The 20,224-nt window shown below is 50.5% G+C and overlaps 1 protein-coding gene across 1 annotated transcript in view; it reads right to left on the bottom strand.

Moving 5' to 3' along the window:
* The window catches only part of ASTN2 (astrotactin 2), a 365,413-nt gene that overhangs the window by 303,282 nt on the left and 41,907 nt on the right, over positions 1–20,224 (bottom strand). Inside the window, exon 2 of the mRNA XM_072883508.1 lies at positions 3,883–4,070. Coding sequence (XP_072739609.1) covers positions 3,883–4,070 — 188 coding nt within the window. The remainder of the gene's footprint in view (positions 1–3,882; positions 4,071–20,224) is intronic.

Below are 20,224 nucleotides of genomic sequence, written 5' to 3'. Positions count from 1 at the left end.
GGTGGGGAACAACAACAAAATCTCTTATGTTTTGTTAAATTCAGCAATTTACAAGGCTGGAATAATTAGTGGTTTAAAATGTTTTGACACAAGCAGCTCCAATAATCATGATAAATCATATCAGGCATATGCCCAGATCCTTGAAGTGACAGATGACAAACACAGCAGTGACAAGACGCTCCATCACGCGGGGAATCATTGAGTTAATGGAAGAATTATTGCTTCTGAAATCCACTCCAGTCCTATTGTGGGGAACATTCCAATTTATCAAAGCCAAATGAACATTAATTGCTGCAGCCTGGTAAGTTTTCGAGCTGCTGTGACCTTCATTGAATTTTAATCCAAAACAGATAAGATTTACTTCCACACAAGAGGAAACAACACAATTAAACCCAAATGACAGCTAAGATTATGGGGAAAACACACAACAGGCATAATGACAAAAATATTGATTCCTTTCTACTTGACACTGCACAAGGAAAAAAAAAGGTAAGTAACTAAAATCTAGGATTTGAATATTTGTTTTTTCCCCTTCTTCCCTTCTTTTCATTTGGGAGACAAATTTCAGATGCTCAAGCCAAGAGGAAAGGGGTGGCAGACAGTAATGGAGACTGAATTCCCTTTAACTGCAGTAATTAATGTTATGTCTCATTGGGGAGAGATTAAGAGAAAACAGTGAGGAAATGAAAAAAAAAATAAAATCAAGTATTATTTTGCTGTCAAAGATGCCCTTGAGCTCAGGAAGGGAGGTGTGAAGAGGGTCACAGTCAGCCAGTGCCCACGGCTTTTGCAGGGGCAGATGGTGGCCCCAGGGACATGGGGTCACGGGCACCGGTGGCCCCTTTTCTGCTGCACTGGAAGGAAACCCACCCCAAACCAGAAAGCCACACACCGACAGCCAAAATCACTGGAAGAAGGAGTAAGCCCAGGATTTACACCCCCAGAGCCCCCACGCAGCACAGAGGGGGTCTTGGCTTTAGAGGCAGAGCAGGAGCAAACAGCCAAGTCATAAACATTTACAGAAATCCAAAATAACAGCCCGTCAGAGGGAGCTCAGCTTGGAGATGTCTCGCTGCCCAATAAAGCTTTGCCAGAGTACTCCCTAAGTGGGGGATTAGCAAGATCCCCCAGGCAAACCTTCCCCGGCTTTCTATAATTCAGCCGGAGGACGAGGAGACAGGTAAATGTAAGTGTTACAGCCACTTAAGGGAGATGGAAGGACGCACTTTCCCGAGTCTCCTCCCGTCCCCTGTAGCAAGATGCTGGGCTGATGATGAATGGGGCGCGCAGACCCTAAATGCCAAGGCAGCGCTGGGGTGGGCTGAAACTCCTCTTGCGTAGCAGGAACGGTGTTTTAGTCTATAGAGAGCATAGAGGAGACATCGGGCTTTATGGTAGGAAGTAGAAGGAAAAGTACTGGAGAAGCTGGAAAGGAGGACATGGGATGCATCTCGAGGCAGGAGAAGGGATACGGACACGGCGGGCGCAGGGGAGGGCAGGAGGGGGGACCACACAGCTCCCTGCGCTGGGATCTGGCGGCTGCCAAGCATGGCACGGCCGGGGAAGCCCGCTGCCGGGGAGGCAGGAGGGCTCGAGCGATGCGGGCTCTCTGCGATGTGATTTAGCTGGGGTCAGGGAGGAAAGTAAAGGCGTGGGAAAACAGCCTGAAGAGAGCCCGGGGACTCAGATGAAATATTTCACCCCAGAAACAAAGACTTTCGCCCCATTTTACTTGAGCTACAGAACTCCATGTGGTCTTGAGGGGGAAAAAACCAACACCACACACATTTATCTTCTGCTAGTAACTCAAAACTTGGCTCAGGTTCACTCAAAAAGTTAACGAATCTTCTAAAAAAAACTGGGCGAAGTTTCAAGTCCATGCTGCAATCCTGACCCAGGGAAGAAACACCCAGGGCTTCTGCCTCCCCAGGGACACACGTGCAGCCCAGACCCCGACCCGGACCCACATCCCTGCCTGGGACCTCGGCTTCCATTGCAAGGAGTATCAGGATTTATAAGGAAAGTGGAATTACGGCTCATTCTGTGCAGGAGGAACTCTCCCCTGTCTTCCCCTTGCTTTTGCAGAAGGGCAGGAGAGGCTCAGGGGATGAGTTAACTCTCACAACAAAGCCACAGATGCTCCCATGCTATCGCCTTCAGCGAGATGCGGCAAAGCATATCTTCACGGGCTAACCCAGGATTAGAGTGCAAAAACATTTCTTCTGTGATATGCACAGCAATGCTTTCAGCTCCAGCCCACCGGCATCACTGCTTCTGCACTCTGAGGTACAGCAAACGAAGTCTCTGGGCAGGAATTTCTCAAACTCATTTCTCTCTCCAAAGCATCAATTCATTACAGTCATCACGTTGTTTTTCAGAGAGATCAGCTTCAGCAAGGTCTGAGGACCAGGACTGAATCTCTCCCTACTAAGGAAAATCTGCATTTCAAGCAGTCGCAGTAATCACCGGGCTCCAGAGCCAGCGTCCCCCCACAGCCGCAGGCCTCTTCTCCACGGCTCAGGTTTGCCCACAATAGCCAAGCAATCCCACGCTCAAAGCGGGGATCGAGCTTTTCACACCCCAGACGTGGGGTTTTGCTGCCTTCATTTCTTGCTCTGTCTCTCACTTATTTTTTCAGGCTCATTTTCCAAGTATACCAGTTTTACCTTTTTTCCCTCCAAAACTCCATCACGCTGACATTTTTAACAGGACATAAGAAACGTTCCCTATGCAACCCAGTAAGCTGCAGTCCCCAATTCCCCTCCCTTCTCCATCCTGCTATCATACTGCCTCTTATCTTGCCAAACAGACTTAATGCAAAGCCTCTCTCCGTGCTCACACGCACTCAGTGCCCAATCTAAAGCCCCACTGACAAGGGCTGAGACACTAAAAAAACCAGATGTAAGTTGTAAAAGCCAAATAGCCGCTTGCTCAAATGAGAAAAAAAAAAAAAAGGCTTTGTGCAGCCATCGCCTCTGCTCCTCCTTCCAAAACGAAGAACAAGGCGTGGAGACGACGCATGGGTTTGGAGATATGAACAGATGCACCTTTCACAGAGGGTTGCTGCAATGGGATCCCCAATCCTATGAGACACTTTCTTTGGGCAAATAGATGACATTCATATACACAGGATCTACAAGCCTAACTTCTTTTTTTCTTTTATTGACGGGATAGTTTATCCCAATGGGAGTTAAGGGACAATACATTTAGTCCCATTTTACAGATGGAGCTCTAAAGCACAGAGAAATAATGGACCAGATCCAAATACGTAGGCAACCACCTCATAAGACACCAAAATAAGCATTTTAAAAGGCAACAGAGCACGTACACAATCTGTTAATAAAAGGTCACATAAACACCCGAGATGGGGATATTCAAAGCATCCGGATCATCTTTTTACTTTTAGCTCAGGTTCCTCCTTTGCAAGAGAAGGATCATGCTACAGCCCATATTCACTTGATAGGTAAAATTCAGTTTCAGAAAGCTTCAGAAAGAAATGACCAAGCCCCAAAATCTTACTTTTGCACGAGCCCAAATGCAAGACCAAGGAGAAATACTCCACTGACACACCTCGCCAGCTGCCAGCAGAAGCAGGAGGAACCACAAGCTTCCTTGTCACCCTCCCAACAGCTTCTTCCGTATGGTCTGTTGTTTTATTTTATTTCTTTTTCTTAAAAGACCAACCACTCTTTTTTCCCTGGCCCATTCAAACACATCTGTCCTTCTCTGGAGGCCCAACTGAGAAGGGACACGGACATTTGCAAACCGGACTCACCACCCTGCTCCTTATCACCACCCTCCCACCACGATCTGGCTGCCAGCCACTGTCCCCTCCCAGAGGGTCCTCTGTCCCCTCTGGTGCCATTGGCAGCTTTGACTCACCATGACTGAGATATGAAGAATGTGCATCTGCTCCTCCACTATCTCCGAAGGCTCCTGGAGGCTGGGGGGGGTGGCCCGGGAGAGCTGCTCGGCGCTGCTCATGGAGACGTGGAAGTACAGGGTGCCGTTCTCCAGCCACTGCTGCTTCCAGTGCACCAGCGAAATGTCAGCCACAGTCCCCGACATCTCTGCAGGGACAAAACACGCAACTGAGGATCAGTTTTCTCCACAGCGCTAAAAGGTGGTATTCTTAGGAGTCCTGGAAATCGGGACTTTTGAGTCTTACCCCTAGTGCTGCTTCTGATCTACAGGATGAACTCCAGCACTGTTTTTTGGCCTCTGCCCACTATTCCCCCCATACAGGAACAGTAACAGTTGTCTTCCTTAATAAAAAGCAAGGGGCTACGCAGTGCCTTGGGATTTCTGCACTAGAAAGGCAACAACAGTAAATAACACGTTGCGCAAGGTGCCTTCAACCTCCTATGACTCTCCCAGCAAAAAGGCTGGAAGATGCTCCTAGAGACCTGCAGCCAAGCCAAAGGGAGGTTTGCTGCTCGGCACGGGGTGGAGGGAGGACACTTGGTGCCAAGCAAGCCGAAACGCAGACATCACTACATACTCTGCTGGCGTTTACAACTGAAACCTTCTTCCAGGTTGCAAGGTAGCACTACAGCTGTATGTAACAGGGACATCCCAGCACAGACTAATGAGCACCAGCAAGAAGAGATAACCACCAGGCTTGACAAATATCTATTGGGGTTGCATGTCTGTCAGCCTTCTTCTGCAGCCTTCTGTTGGTTTTACATCCCATCCGATCCCGATTTACAGCGTAAGCACCCTGGGAGCTGGGATTACAGCATCCCGGGACACACATCCACTACGGCAGCTTCCCCTGACGTAGGACACCACACCTGACTAATTAGGGGCTTGGACGATCCAGGCACCGTGTAACCAAAAGCCAGCCCCAGATCTGCAGTCTCCAGTACCACCAGAGCCAGCAGCTCCAAGCCTCAGCTGCAGCTCCTGCCTTGGCCAGGCAGCAGCAGACACAGGCAGGAGTGCTGACAGCTCCACAGCTGCCCATCAAGTTTTAAACGGATCTCTGCAAAGAACTGATTTGGCAGTTTGGCAGCCGAATCAAAACCGAAAAAAAATACTAGCGCAAAATGAGCCAAAATATTTCTCCTTCCACCACCTCTTTTTTTGTGTTTGTTTTTCCATTTGCAATATAAGCAATGGGAAGCAAGTCAGGTCCTCTTAGTCACTGGGCCCACGGCTTCGGCAATCACCTGTTTTGTGGGAGACCCAAATTCAATTCCCTCCTGTTTGGGAAGAGCAACCGGCTATACCGGACCGTGACCTGCAGCCTGCACGGTGTGTCTGCTCCAGAAAGGCCAACAGCACGAGTTCATGTTCTCCTGGCACCATGGTAGGAAGAGAGACAAGGTCCTCCTCCACACCTTGGCCACAGAGGGTCAGCAGGGAGGACAGGGCTTGTTCCCCTGTGGGCAAAGTGGCCAGGGAACGGTGGTGGCATTTTGCATTTCACTTTCCTGAACCCAGCTGGGCAAAAGCACATCCAGTTCCAGCTCCCAGTGGAGAGGAAGGAAGGGACAAGCCTGGCTGAGGCTGTCCTGAGGAGTTACCCACACCTTTCACGACAAGATGCCTCAAGACACTTGGGTGCTGGCTCATGAGCAGCCACACAGGCTACAAGACCAGGCACTTCCACTTTTACGGACCCATGGCCCAACCCAGGAAAAAACCTCTCGATCCTTCAGGACCAATTTTTCTTACCCCTGAAATCAATACATTTTCCAGCAGCAAGCTCCTGGCTTTCCACTGTGGATCAAAACGGAGCCAACCACCCCCTGTCACACCCCTGGTTCTGCCGGGTCCCCCCTCGCTGCGCAGCCCAGCTGAGGGAAGGCACAAGGTTACCCCGGTACTGCCAACTCCCTGATTCAGCACCTCACTAATTGCACTGCTGACATACCTGAGCCGCTGCACTGTCCCCTGAATCTAATCGGAGGGCTGTGCTCATTATCTCTGCCTCCCAAGCACATTATCCCCAATCTCTATGCACATCTGAGCACTCAAAGGAGAAAAACTAAACAGCTCCTGACCATGCATGGGATCCATCAAGAGCCCACGCTTGCACTTCGGAGGGGACATGTGAACTCCCTGTCATATCTCTGTCATTGCAATGAGATCGCTCCTAATAATCCCTTCCCTTCTTTAATATAAATAGCTGTTTGCTGGAGCAAATCAGTAGCAAGAGGTGTTGCTTGCAATCTTTACCCTGTAAATCAAGCCAGCCCCGCGGCTCATGCTGCAGGACAGCAGCCTGCACAGCACCTGGGAGTCTAACGAAGTGAGTCTTGTGTCTCTCACCTCCAAAGAGGCTAAAGCAGAACGTTTCTGATAGTGGTAAAAGAAAGAACAAAACGAGAGGAGTATCAGGGCTGCTTAAGTGCAGCCCTTTTCGTAGCAATGCATCAAAGGTCCGTACTGAAAAGCATCTCCTTGTCTAATTAAAACTGCAACAAATGCTACTTTTAGGACTAAAAGCAGTGACTCAGCTTTGGGACAGATATCACAACCTCTTCTACAGAGGCAAACAGGCCATGGGACAGCACAGAAGCATCAAGAGACAGGACTCTGGTTATGCAAAGCCATCTTAATTCTGTTCAAAGGGACAGTCGCCTGCAGGAGAGGATGATTTACAGTACTACACCCTCATCACACACACACCCCTGCAGCAGACCTTTCCAAAATCGCTCAGGAAAAGGGGTTTTATCGCCCAGACCACCACACAGACCTGATCTGGGTGCCACCAGGACCCCACCGCTACAGTTTCCAAAGGCTACATCACATGACGGAAGCAGGGAAAAAAACTCCAGGGTCAATCTTTCTCCAAATTTTTTCCCTTGCACACACATTTTTGCATGGGAAGTTTAAAAGGATCACAGAGAACATTTCTGGGGAGTTCTGAGATATAGGCAATTTTTTGGATTTTAGCCTAGACTGAAGATAAGCCTGTTTCATTTTCAAAAGGTCTCTTCCAAAAGTAGAAACTTCAATTTAACATTCATTTCACAATTTTAAGCAAACCCAGCAGCGAGGCAATTTCTGACGAAAGTTGACTTGCCAAGCGTGGGTACCATTTACGATACATTTATAAATACCTGGATACTCTTCACCCCTGCAGCCCAGGCTGCAGGAAACCTGGCTGTTACTACTCCCAGCATTGCCAGGGCATCATGAGCCTTCAATCAGATCCGCTGCTCACAAAGAAAGAAAAGTCTTTTCAAGCCCTGTTAGCTGCTGAAGCCTTCAATATCCAAGCGCAGGGAAGTTTCTTGGCCTCATATACTTGACATGAATATTATACTGCCTGTGTTTCACTGGACACGCATTGTCACTCCACTATCTACACGGTAGTTACAGCAGCGATAGCCCGTCCATCAGGAAGGATGCAATAGTCTGCAGCAAGATTGCCTGTTATCAGAGCTTTCAAATGCCTTTGGAACAAATTAAGGGCATTCCTGGACCAAGACACAATGAGATACAGTTAAGGTTTTAAATGGGCAGCGATGGAAAAGCAGTCTATAGCTATTTAAAATCTCAGCATCTAGCAGACAGAGAGTTCTCAGCCCAGATTCAAACACAGCTTCACGGGTAAAACACCGAGTAAAACAGCCAAACAGACCACGAAACATCTGCCATGCCATCTTCCTACCTGCTCACCGCTCCCAACAGACAACAGCAGAGAAGGGACGACGAGGGTCCTCCTTCCCTGCAGCAGCCAGCCAGACCCCTTCTCCCCGTCCAAAGCCCCCAGGTGATCGCATTTCTCCATCCCACAGCAGAGCAGAAGACCTGAGGAGCCCATTCCCCCTGCAACGCAAGCAGAGATGGCTCCTCCACAGCCTCTCCTGGCTGCCTGCCCCCAGCTCTTCACACCTGCCCTTCGTCTCCCATCACACAGCTCAGCGGAGCCCAAGGGCAGCACTGCCTCTCCCCAGCCTTTGACATCACCTGGCCATGGTCTGAATTTAAGAAAAGGGCACACAGAGCACTTTCTTCTTTTTTGCCCTTCCTCAGGCTCTGGGTCCCATAAAACCACAGTTTCCACATTTTTGTTGGGAGTCAAGCAAGCGATCCAAACAAAACCTTTCCTGGGGCTCGGACTCCGACCTGGGCTCGTGCCCATCAGAAGGTCACCCACCCAGGACAAGGCAGGGGACAGCAGTGACCCCAGCAAGATCCCTTCCAACTGATTCTCTAATTCCATTTTTCCCTTCACTATTGCTACAATTCTTACGTATAAACATTTCACTGAAGTCTTCAACTCGTATTACAATCAAACTTAAAAGCAAAAGGGCCTAAATGCATTTGGTTGGGAACCAAGACGATTCCCATAAAAGCAGATTATGCTGACATGATGAATATAAAATGAAACAGCAGATATTAAAGTTGGAGGATTGTTACTCCATGCCTTCGGGCTCCCGGCTGCCCTACCCACCTCCTCCCTCCTCTTCACCCCCTCCCACTCTGTTTTACTGAAGGCAGAGAGCAGGCAGAGATAGCCTTTTCACCTCTGCCTGCTCCAAGGCAGGCTGCCAGGCTCGAAATATTCCATAGCTCCCCCCAGCCCCCCCGACCTTATGCAATGCTTCAACATTCATCAGTTATTCGGGAGGTTGCAGCCCTGCCTTATCTGTCACGGCGTTTTACAAAGCCTGCTTTGTATTTAATTGGCTTGTTCTTGCTAATCTACCATGATTATTGTATTTTTATTTAATTCTTGAAGGTCATTATTAAAATAAGTCATTTTGCTTACGGCAGTTCATCCCTGCATGGTTCCCCACCCCTGGATAACCAAGCCTTGTGCTTCCCCTCCTCTCTGCTCCACAGCGCTGCTCAGACCGTGGGACCTGCCAGACACCTTCACAATAAGGACCAAATCCTTGGTGTGACGGGTGGGAAGCCTGTGAGTCATTTCCATGTACCGATCCAGGCTCCTCCTGCCTTTTTCCTCACCACCTGCTTCATCCCAGCAGGACCTGCACCCTGCAGCCAGACTTCATCAGCTCACCTGCACAACTCATCGTCTTAATCTGTTGGCAGGGGGAAAGCTGGAGATCTGTTTATCGATTATATTTCCTTTTACGGCAGGCTCAGAAACGCGATCCCATCTCGCACAAAAAGCCAGCACTGACAACTGCGTTGTCCTCTTCTTGCCTGTGCGTCACCCCTAATTCTGCAACCCCATTTCTCTGCTATAAGGCCAGGGGCTCTTCCGAGTTAATGTTCTCCAGAGGCGCCAACCTCCGGTGAAGCGTTAGTTTATAGGTTCTTCAGTGCTAGCTACCACTTATGCTAATAAACCAAATTTATGCAGAAAGTCATAAACAGAGAGCTCTCCCCAGTGCCCTTGCCAGTACAGGATTGCTCCCTGCGGAATAGATTATCGCTCTCTGTGCAGACTAGCTCCAAAATGACTCTAGTAATGGGGTTTCCCCCATGCTCCCTGGGGGACTATTCTACACTCAAACAGGCCCTAACAGTTCTAAGGGTTTGGGTCTTTTGGTGGCAATGTGGTGGGTTATTTCTTTTTTTCCCTTCCCCTCTGCTCATTTTTTAACATGTTCCTTCCCTTCTGCATCTACTCCCCTGCTCCCCCCACAGTACTCCCTAGGGCAACACACAAACGCAGCTGCAGATCATAAAAAGTAATAGAGAAGCTCAGAAGTTTAAGGGGGGGGGGGGGGGAAGATGACAAGCTCCCTCTGATCATCTCTTTTCAAAGCCTCTGCCTGTGAGGAGCACACAGCTGTACCTGCAGGGCATTTTAGAGGTGGCTTCGGTGCTGTGCGTGTCTGCTCGGACGTGGCGCGTGTCCGGGGATGGTGCTGGATGGAGGAGGGCTTCAGGGAGCCTTGGTCTTGGGGTGGTCCATGGGGTACCCCACCAACACTGCGGGAGGCTGGGGCACTCTCTCTGCACCTCGTTTGCTCTGCCAGCAGCATTGCGCATCTGACATTGGATGGGCAAAATGTCAGGTACCCCAGGGCAAGATGGGATTTGCAGTAAAGTGGGTTTGGCTATTTTTAGGCTTTGCTCAAGCCGCCTGGAAGGAGAAGAAGCAGCCAGGTTTCAGGCATGCTCCTAGGACCGGCCGCCTCAAAGACCGCATAGATGTGGTAAGAGCTGAGCTGCCACCAAAGGATCCCTGACAATCAGGGCAACACAACTAAGCGCAGATCCCAAGCTCAGCAGGAACCCAAAAAATGAGAAAGCCTCCTCAATGGCGAGCCTGCCTCTCCCCACAGCCAGGCTGGAGAGGCACAGGGGCGAGGGCAGCCACAGAGCAGCCCTGGGGCAGAGGATCCCCCCGTGCTCCCTGGGAGAACCGACGCTCGCCAGGGACGGCACCATGGATATCACCTCACCATTCTGCCCCTGTACTCAGCACTGGTGAGGCCGCACCTCGAATGCTGTGTTCAGTTTTGGGCCCCTCACCACAACAGAGACATTGAGGGGCTGGAGCGTGTCCAGAGAAGGGCAACGAAGCTGGGGAAGGGTCTGGAGCACAAGGCTGATGGGGAGCGGCTGAGGGACCTGGGGTTGTTCAGCCTGGAGAAAAGGGGGCTGAGGGGAGACCTCATCCCCCTTACAACTGCCTGAAAGGAGGGTGTAGAGAGGTGGGGATCGGTCTCTTCTCCCAGGTAACAAGTGATAGGACGAGAGGAAATGGCCTCAAGTTGCACCAGGGGAGGTTTAGACTGGATATTAGGAAATGTTACTTCACTGAAAGGGTTGTCCAGCATTGGAACAGGCTGCCCAGGGAAGTGGTGGAGTCGCCATCCCTGGAGGGATTTAAAAGCCGTTTGGCTGAGGTGCTTAGGGACATGGGGTAGTGGTGGGCTTGGCAGTGTTAGGTTTACGGTTGGACTCGATGATCTTAAAGGTCTTTTCCAACCTATACAATTCTGTGATTCTGTGAAACTGTGATCCGCACTATAAAAGGCAGGTGACAGACAAAACACCAGCACAATCGCCTGCTCTGTCACCACTGTGAGCCAACAACATGCCTCTGTTGCAGCCCCAGGTCATCCGACCTTCAGCCCCAGCCAGCGCACAGCCCCAGCCCGTGCTGACGGTAGGGCATCACGAGTACAGAAAGCGATGAGAAGGTGTTCCCACCTTCACAGTGCCTCGGCCAAAAATCGTTCCTGGAGACTTTTCAGAAAATGCTGAGAAGGGCTTTGCACAGACTCTGCCCTGTGCACGGGTGACTCCCAGGCTGAGCTTGTCGGTGCTTTTGGCAACAGCAAGGAGCCACCAAGCACCCCAGCAACTCTTCCCTCATAAACAAGGGAACCTCTGGTTTCTCAGAGAGCTGGATGCCTATCACATGCATCTTGGCTTGTGGGCTTGAAGATTTACACCCATTTACCAGTAAAACTCTCCCAGCAGGCAGCGATTTGGTGGGAGCAAGGTTTGTGGGTACATCTGCACCCACAACGCAGAGGTACATGGCACCCCTTCGCCTGGTGCTCTTCCCAAGCCCGTGTACCTTTGCAGAACAAGGGATTCTCATCTTGCACGTGGCACAAAGCAGGACACACAGCCCACGGTGGCTGAGAGAGATGTAAAGGAATAAATGCATTGAGCTGGTAAATTCAGCCACCGGCACTTCAAGTCAGACACTGAGACCCAACACAAGAAGAGCTCTCCTTGCTGCCATGATGTTTCACCATCGAGCTATTACAGCCATGCAATTGCATCAGCTGTCCCAAGGGTGGCCCACAGCATCTGCCCAGCTTCAGCAGGCACTAACGTCAACCCTTACACTTCCCTGCCCAAGCCTCCGACTCGGCTCCAGCCTTTCTGGGGCAGCCCGTGCAATTTGCCATGAGCTGGTGTTACACTCGTGAGCCCAGTGATGGTACTGGATTTACTCCAGTTAACGTCAGGAACAGTGAACTCAGCCAGGACATTTGGATTCTTCCTGCCCTCCCTCCAACCTTATTCACAGACATGCTTTTTTTCTTTTTTTTTTTGAAGAGAATATTTTAGTAGATGTAATTATTATGAAATGCAGCTGCAGCAAGAGGTCAGCAGACTGCATCATCACACAGATGGTCCAGGAGATGAGACAGGGTGAGCAGGGAGGACAGAGACAGCCTCTTCTACGACTCAGCCCCTGGAAACACTTTGAGACAACCGGAGGGTTGGGCTGCTCCAATACAGCTCTCTCGCTCCTGGCTCTGGAGCCCTCTGCACCATCCCTACATCCCTTCGGCCTTTCTAATCGCGGGCTTTAGGGTCCCTCCGTACGTCAGTGAGCGGATATTGATTTGCCTGCACTGCCTACAGATCATAATCTGACTCCACGCACCTTAAAGAAGCTCAGCGCACGCTCCACGTTCTTACAGCTGCTTTGATTGCAATTCAGTCTCTAGTACATTACCCTTATTTATAATGCCAGGGCTTCAGCATGGCGCCTCAGGCGCTCTAAAATTATTACAGGGCCCTTTTGACTTTCAATTCCCTTCCATTCAATTCCATTTTTATTTGTCAGCCGAGACTCCCATTGACCAGCGGTGGAAGCCAACTGCGCGCAGGCAGACAGCGCTGCTGCATGTTAAGGCAATCCTATAGAAATTACTCGCACGCAGCTCAACACGACGGGTCATCTCAGTTTGAATGAGAAACGCCGGGTCTGGAAGAGCAGCTGGCAGAGAGTTCCTGGGTGCAGCTTCCTCGGAGAGATGAGACCTCCAGGCTTGCAGCAGCAGCGGGGGGAGTCAGCCGCAGCCCCTCGACAGCGCCATCCACCCGGCTGGTGCAGCCTTCATCCAAAAAAAAGGCGAAGGAAAGCGACTTTAAGTGTCACAGCCCCTCCTGCATATCCTGCAGAGATGAAAGGGCAGGCTCGCAAGAGGGATGGGTGTGAACACGGTGCTCGAAAGAGCCTTGACGCACAGATTTTGTTTGGCAGCCCTCTCCCCTTCCTCCATCCCCATCCCCCAATTAAGGCACAGCAGTTTGCTTTGGAGGTGCTTTGGGGTTTTGCTGAAAAGCTCAAGCTTTGCCACTTCTCTGGATCCTCCCGGCTCACCCAAGAGAGACACAAGGTTCACTTCTGAAAGAGCACTTGAAGGTGCAAGGAAGAAGGAAGAGCCGAGTCTTTCCTCTTGTCACAGGAGAAAGAGCTGCTGGTCCATGAAAGTTGCTGCTTTAGAGATGCATGATAAAAGCTGCAGAAGTCTTCTGTTTCCCACTTACTCCAGATCCTCAAAACCAACAAGAGACAGAGCTGATAAATGGGGGAAAAAAGTCTCTCTGAAAGGCACAAGCACCAGTTTTTGATGATCCGACTATTAATCTCTGTTAAAGAAATCAATGTCTTTGATGAGGAAGCTTTTCTACAGGTAACGGGCACACAACACTGCCAGCCCTGGCCCATCGCTGTTTTAAGGACGGATTAAATGAGACAGGTTTTTATGAAGACAGTAGGGATGTCCTGGCTCACAAAATTCAGCAACATGCAGGGGACCAGCAGATCTGCTGCGTCAGGGCAGGCAACTCCGCTCAGCCCTGAGCTCTGCAGGGACCTCGTCTGCCCCGCTCCGGGTGCCGGCCCGCACCTGCTGTGGCACACGACATCTCTCCATCACTGCTCCAGACCGGCACGTGACTCCAACACGTCTGAAAACCCCAGCTTGGGTCCTGCAGGACCGCTACAGGCATTAGAGGGTCGATCCCCACCCCACTTGGGCAAGCAACAAACTCTATTTAATCCTCAAGCCCAGGCGCAGCTCAGCTAAGCCAAGATGCCGGTGATTGGAGTGCTATCGCCTGCCACTGCAGATTGCTGTCTGCACAGTGACGCCGGAGCTTCGCTTGGAGCCTGAATGGATCTGAAGTGTCTAATGACACAACCAGAGGCTACCGAGCAAGAGCTGCTGCATGCGATAACCACTCGCTTGATTTTTCACAGCAGCTGAGGGAGCATGAGGGAGGCAGCCACACAGGCGGGCAAGGCACGGGCAAGGCACGGGCAAGGCACGGGCAAGGCACCGTGCATCGCCTGCAGTGGCAGCACGCGGTCCCCAAGTGGGTAGCAAATACTGGCACGTAGAGACGGGGCCGGGTGGGTTATGCCGATATTTTAACCCAAGTCCCACAGCAAAAGAGAGAAGGTGACCTTTAAGTCAGCCCCAGCCTCCCTGCATCCCTCCTGCTTTCTTTTCCTTGACACAGGCATTTGCCGGTGAGGCTGAGGTGGTGATGCCTTTGTCCAGGACAGCCAGCAGCACCTCAAACACAGACACCATGGCAGCGGAGCAGCCCCAGGAGTCATTATGGCACTAGATAAGGCTTGTGCAAAGAGAAAACATTCAGGTTTTGGAAAAATACCCATACGGCCTCTTCCCTGTGCAGGTGACAGCAGCGACTGCAACATTTTCTTTGACTCTGAGTTTCCGCAGGAGTTGAGGGCTGGGAGCGGAGCAGGGCAGAGGGCAGCCCAGCACAGCAGGGTGGGCACCGATGGGCAGAGGAGGGCTGTCAGGCAGGCGAAGGGACGGGCCAGGCAGCGGGGACCGCACTTCTCTTCCCTGCAAGCTGCAGCAGGAGCAGAAGGGCAACGTGACCTATTCAGGTGACTTGAAGAGCGTTGCAAAGCCAGGCAGACTTCACAACAAAGCAGAGCGCTGTGTTCGTTTTACAGCATCTGCCGTTCTGCACAGCGTACGCCGGGGAGCGAGAAAACGGTGCCAGCCTCGAGGGGCGAGCATCGCTCAGAGCTTGATTAAAACTAGCCAAGTGCTTTATAACCTCTATGCATTTTTAAATGTCTCTCTTTGGGAAACATACCTCTTAAAATGATACGGTAGTTTGATAGCTCAGGGCACCACTCAAACTGTGAAGTAAAGTAATTTTTCTAGCACGGTTCCTCCACGGACCTCCCCTCCCAATAAGCTCTTGAGCACTGGGGGGTCCCAGTAGAAACTCACCACACGCCAGGGTGGGATGGGGAGAGGAGAAGAAGAAAGTGGGGAAGGAGAGAGGAGGTCTTGCCACTTTCTGGAGATACAAACACTAGGACGGTTCACCCTCCTGAAAGACACGTCCTTCTCCAAGGAGGAGGAGCCAGCAGTGCAAAGGAGAGGAGCTGGCTGCTGGCTGGGGATTTGCAGGAAAAAAATAGATAGTTGGGCTCTTCAGCCTATGTGTCACCTGGAGCACCAGGTGGGTGCATTAAAAGCCAAGTAGCCTGAAAATTCTGGGCATACCCTCCCCCAAAAAGGCAAAAATATCAGTTACCAGGAATGAACATTTGCTGGAGCCCCTCCACATGCATCATGACGGGCTCCTACACTAAGAGGGTCCCTTCCTTTGCTGCCAAGGCAGTCATCCGCCATGGTTAAAAAGGATTAAGGGTCTCATCTCTTCTCTGGGAGAGGCTCTGGAGCGCTCACTCCCTGGAAAGCCTCCAGTTCCCCAAAGCCTCCCAGGTACCCCAGGTACCACCCAAGCACCCAGGTTCTGTCCTGGCTACTCACAAACCCCAAATTCAGCTCTTACTTACAGAAACGAGTTCTTGCAACCTCACAGAAAACTCACTTCTCTCTGAGAGTCCAGTATTACACCTGAACCCAGGAGCAACCTGCACATTTATGTACCCCAAGGGACGCCATCAGCCCAGGACACACCGACAGCCTCCCGTTGGCCAAGCACTACTGGGTTTCTGCAGGAAAGGAGAGAAGCACAGCAAGGGCTATGCAAGAACAGCCTGCTGCTCCCTGAGGATGCCATCTGGGGTGCCAGACCCCGCCTGAGCAGGACAGACCACCTACGCAGCCTCAGCCCTAGAGCAAAGGGCCGCGGTCGGAGGCTGCAAGCTGTCGGGCTGCCAGAAGCAAAAGGGTTTACTGAGACGTAGCTGTGAAAATCCTCACCTCTCTCCGGACTGACTCACGCTGAAATGAACTGGACTCAAAGCAGCTGATCTAAGAGCACAGAGAAGTCGCTGGAGGGCTCAGAAGTGGTATCGTAAGATGAGGAGACATTAAAATCCAAAATAATAAAAGCAACCAAATTTATTAAGGCTTCTCGGAGCCTGTGGGCAAAATAATTTTTCCCCATTTAAAAGTGGGTAAGCCAAAAAGAGAAGCTAAGAAATCTGTCAGAGATTAGAAGTGACATAGTGGCAGAGACGGAAGCCCGAAGCAGCAATGTCCTCACAAACACGATCACCACCCCGGGCTGGCACAAGCAGGGTCCCTTTCTCCAGCAGTGCAAGTGGAGATGCAGAGGTGCTAGCCATGTCTTGCAAAAAGTGCTTCACCTACTGAAATAAGAGAGCAATCCCAGGTCGCTGGAAAACCCTGCAGCGCTGCCAGGGGGTGGCCGGGCCATTACAACACCCCCGTGACCGTGCCGGGGGTGCCAGCCCTTGTGCGAGGGTCAGGGAAATGCCTGCGATGGTGCCGTGGTGCAATGCCGCATGGTGCCAGCCCCAGCCAGGCACAGGGAGTTCTCCAGCCACTGTGCTTGCCCAGAAGTGCCTCCAGCTCTGGTGGCAGCTCGAGCCCGCCAGTGCCACATCTTTCCAAACAGGCAGAGGAGGGCCAGCTTTGCAGTCACTGCAGCCCTAACCTGGCTTTGCAGAACCTTTGCCAACTCACCATCAACCCACACCGCCCCATATGGTCCCACTCCCTCCCCAGCCAGGTTTCCTAGCGTTCCCCACCACTGGAAATGCTTCCTGAGGTTCTTCCTGCCCCCCATCCTTCCCTCCCATCATAACAACAGGGCTACCACCCCATTCCAGCCCTTCATCTTTATTTTCCCCTTCCCATCAAGTTCTGATCGTTTCCCATCCCCTACCCCATTATGAAAGGCTAATCCATGTCCCCATTAACAGTGGACCTGGTGCCCCCATCGTTACCACACCATTAGATCCAAAAGCAGCATGGTTTCATGGTTGTACCCCCATTTGCTGTCCTAACAGAGTCTCGGGGAAAGCTGTATGGCAGCTGCCCAAAAAGGGCCACCTACACTGAGAAAGAAGAGACACGGAGCATTTCCACCCTTGATCTGCACACACAAAGGTCATGGGAAAGAGGCAGAGGGGGATGAATCCTTGCAGCCTCATTAGAGGGAAAGAAACTGTTTCTGCAAATAATAATTGATTTCTAAATTTATCCCCTAATTAAATAGGTTCCCTGGATGAATCTGCATGCAAGCTGCAAGGTGATGATTTAGTGCCTGGCTTCCTACGGGAACGCATCAACACATGTTTGCAAATTGTCTCTCTCCCAGATTCAAAGGTAGGGTGATCATCTCCCCACGCCAGCACACCCGGAGCAGACGGGCCCCTCCTGCCACCTGGAGCTTTCAGCAAGCCAAGCCAAGCTTTCCTCTGCGCCAGGTTTATCAGAGCCGCACGCAGGGGAGAAAGGCATTTGTCACCCGTCTTGTCCCTGGTCCCTGTGCTCCTACCCAGCAGGGACTCTCCCTGTGCAACTCACACCCTGCCTAAGCGGGAGGCCAGCCGGAGGATTTTTTGGCAGGCAGCAGCTGTAAAACTATGGCAGAACTGGAAATGCACTGCCTAAACTCAGCACGTAGCAACGGCAAGAATGAGAAATATTATCTCCAAAACATGCTCTTGCTTCCTACATCAATTCCACGGCTGTTCCTGTCTAGTCGTTTTGACTTTTTCCTACAGACACCATCAGCTAATAAAACCTCAAGAGACGGATCCTGGGATAAAACCAGGCTACAAGCTCTGCAAAAATTAAACACATTTATCACTCTTCTGCAGAGAGCTCCTTTTGGAAACCAGAGAGCTCTGATACTCTCAGACAACCATCAAAGGACTTCGGACGCGAGAACTCCACGTTAGCTTGAAAAGGCGACGGTGCCGAGCAGCCCTGCTGCATTAAAGCCCATGCAAATTAACTCCTGCTGCCCAGGACCATAAGCATGGGGCCCATAGCCTGTCATACACAGTCCTGGCTCAAAGCTCTCCCCTCCCAAGAAGAGAGGCACTTGCCTGCATTTACACACCGTCTTCTGCCTGTCAGCAGCAGCAACACTCTTCATCTCCTCCTCTTTCTTCCCTGACAACTTTCCACGCCCCAAGATCATTTGTGCACTGGGCGTACAGGTCCACCTTCCTTCAGGGCTCCAGCCCTTTGGTGTTGAGGCTTTGGGATCTACAGACATAGATCATCCCTCTTGATGCCCCACACATTGGGGTTCCTGCTCCTGGCACGTGGTGCTTGCAAGGATGAGCCATAAGTGCAGCCTGGAAATCCTTCACAGTGCCCATCTCTGCAATACTGGGCAGAGACTAAGGAGCCCTCCGTTTGACCCTTGGCTCTGCCACTCACTCCAGAGAAATTCATAAATTCAGATATTTATGGATCTGCTTGGCCCTGTTAGAGGCTTCTGGAAGGCACAGACACAGCCTGCATGCCCAACTCGCACCACACTGAAATCAAACAAATAGAGAAGCTGCTCCCATGAAGATCTAAGAGGCTTTTCTGAGGTTTTGAACCTTATCCTGGTCTGTGGTGGAAAAAAAGAGACCATATGGAAGTTTCCCCATGAGGGAGAGGGGAAAATAACCTCTCCATCTATCCCTTCCAGAAACAGTGAATGTAGGTTGCAACCAAAGTGTGAAAGACAAGCACCAGGCATGGCCCAGCCAAGACCATGACCATTTGCTGTCCCAGGGTGACTGCAGCACACATGGACACCTACCCACCTGGTCACATGCTCTTCTTTGAAGAAATGCCAAAAGATGGGATTTTCTCCCCCCCTTCTCCCAAAAAGTGTTCAAAACTGGAGCATCTCCATGGTATTTTGGATTTCTCAACACTTCTGGATGAAAACTATCTTGTTAAGTGAGTTCTCAATCAAAAAATCACTACCAGTGACAGAGCTCGGGCCCTAACCTACTTCTGCACTCAAAAATAAAAAATCCATTAGGTGGCTGAATACTTTAGGAACTGCGTCCCTTCATCTCCCCGCTTTGGTTCTTCATCTGTAGCAGAGCATCCTCCTTTATAAATTGCCTCTGAGAGCCTCAGATCTCTTCTAAAAGAAAACAGTATTATTCACAGGATAGGAAAGAGATGCAAGAAAGCTAATTAGTCCTCGTACAGTGGAGTTTGCAATATACAGCATTTAAATGAAGCCTGATTTTCAGATCGCAGTGCTAAAATCTTCGCATTGCGTCACTGGCTTTCTCTTCCAGAGGTGCCTTTTTTGCTCACCTTGAGCATTTTTAAAGGCAAAGAAAATTCCTTTAGGTACCAAAGCAAATTCATAATCTAGCTTTCCACCACTTACAACTTGAGCACATTAAAACTCTGTTAAAAGCAGAGCAAGATGAGTCCTTGAGGCCCTGTTCCCCAAGGATGCGTGCACATAAAGCAAGGAAAATGTGTGGTTATTAGAGTTTAGCTTTATTGTTTTCATAAAACACACTGAAGATTCTGTTTATGATTCTGGAGAAAATAAAACCCTCTCTCCAATTGTTAAAATAATGAACACAAGATACTCCAGTGACTTCTAAACAATCAAACACTTTGGACTTGCACAGCACCCTCTACTCAGATTTCAGAAAAGTCTGTACAAGAATGAAAATAAGCCTGGATGGGTGGGGGATGAATCCAGCATCTCACCTTATAGCCAGAGGAAGCAGAACAGTTTACACAGTCACTGCATAAGGTTAAGTTACACAGATGGGAAAGGAACTGTTCAAAACTCATTGCAAAATTGCTTAAGAGCCAGTTTTGCTGGTTTTCAGTAACATCGCAGTTTCTGAATGATCAAATCCCATTTGAAAGCCAGACTTGAGCATGAGAATCATTTAAACACACTCAAAACCAAACAAAAAAGTAAAATCTTAGCCGGCACTTTCTCTCTGGCCCCTGCAGGAGTCGCTCGCAAAGCCATCTCCAACACAACGTTCATACCTTCTGAGGGCTTTTGCCTGCCCCGTGTCCCTACCACTCTGAAGGTCTTCTGCATCTGGCTGCAAGAAGGCATTTGTATCCATCACTGCATCCAGTGAGACACACAGCATTGCCCAAGGAACCCAACAGCCTCCATGACGTCTGCTCCTCTACCTCCAGTCTGGAGGAAGGACAAGGCAAAGGGGTTTTTTTCTCCTCCTTTAAATATTACAAAGACTATGTGAGGTTATGAATTATTGAATGGAGCTGTCTCTTCAGTTTAGCATGATGATGATGGAAGGGAAACATGGACCGCAGAGGGGCCATGTCCCCAGCACGGGAGCAGGGCA

The sequence above is a fragment of the Ciconia boyciana genome, chromosome 18, assembly GCF_034638445.1.
Source record: "Ciconia boyciana chromosome 18, ASM3463844v1, whole genome shotgun sequence".
Lineage (NCBI taxonomy): Eukaryota > Metazoa > Chordata > Aves > Ciconiiformes > Ciconiidae > Ciconia > Ciconia boyciana.
This window is presented reverse-complemented; position numbering and strand designations above follow the sequence as displayed.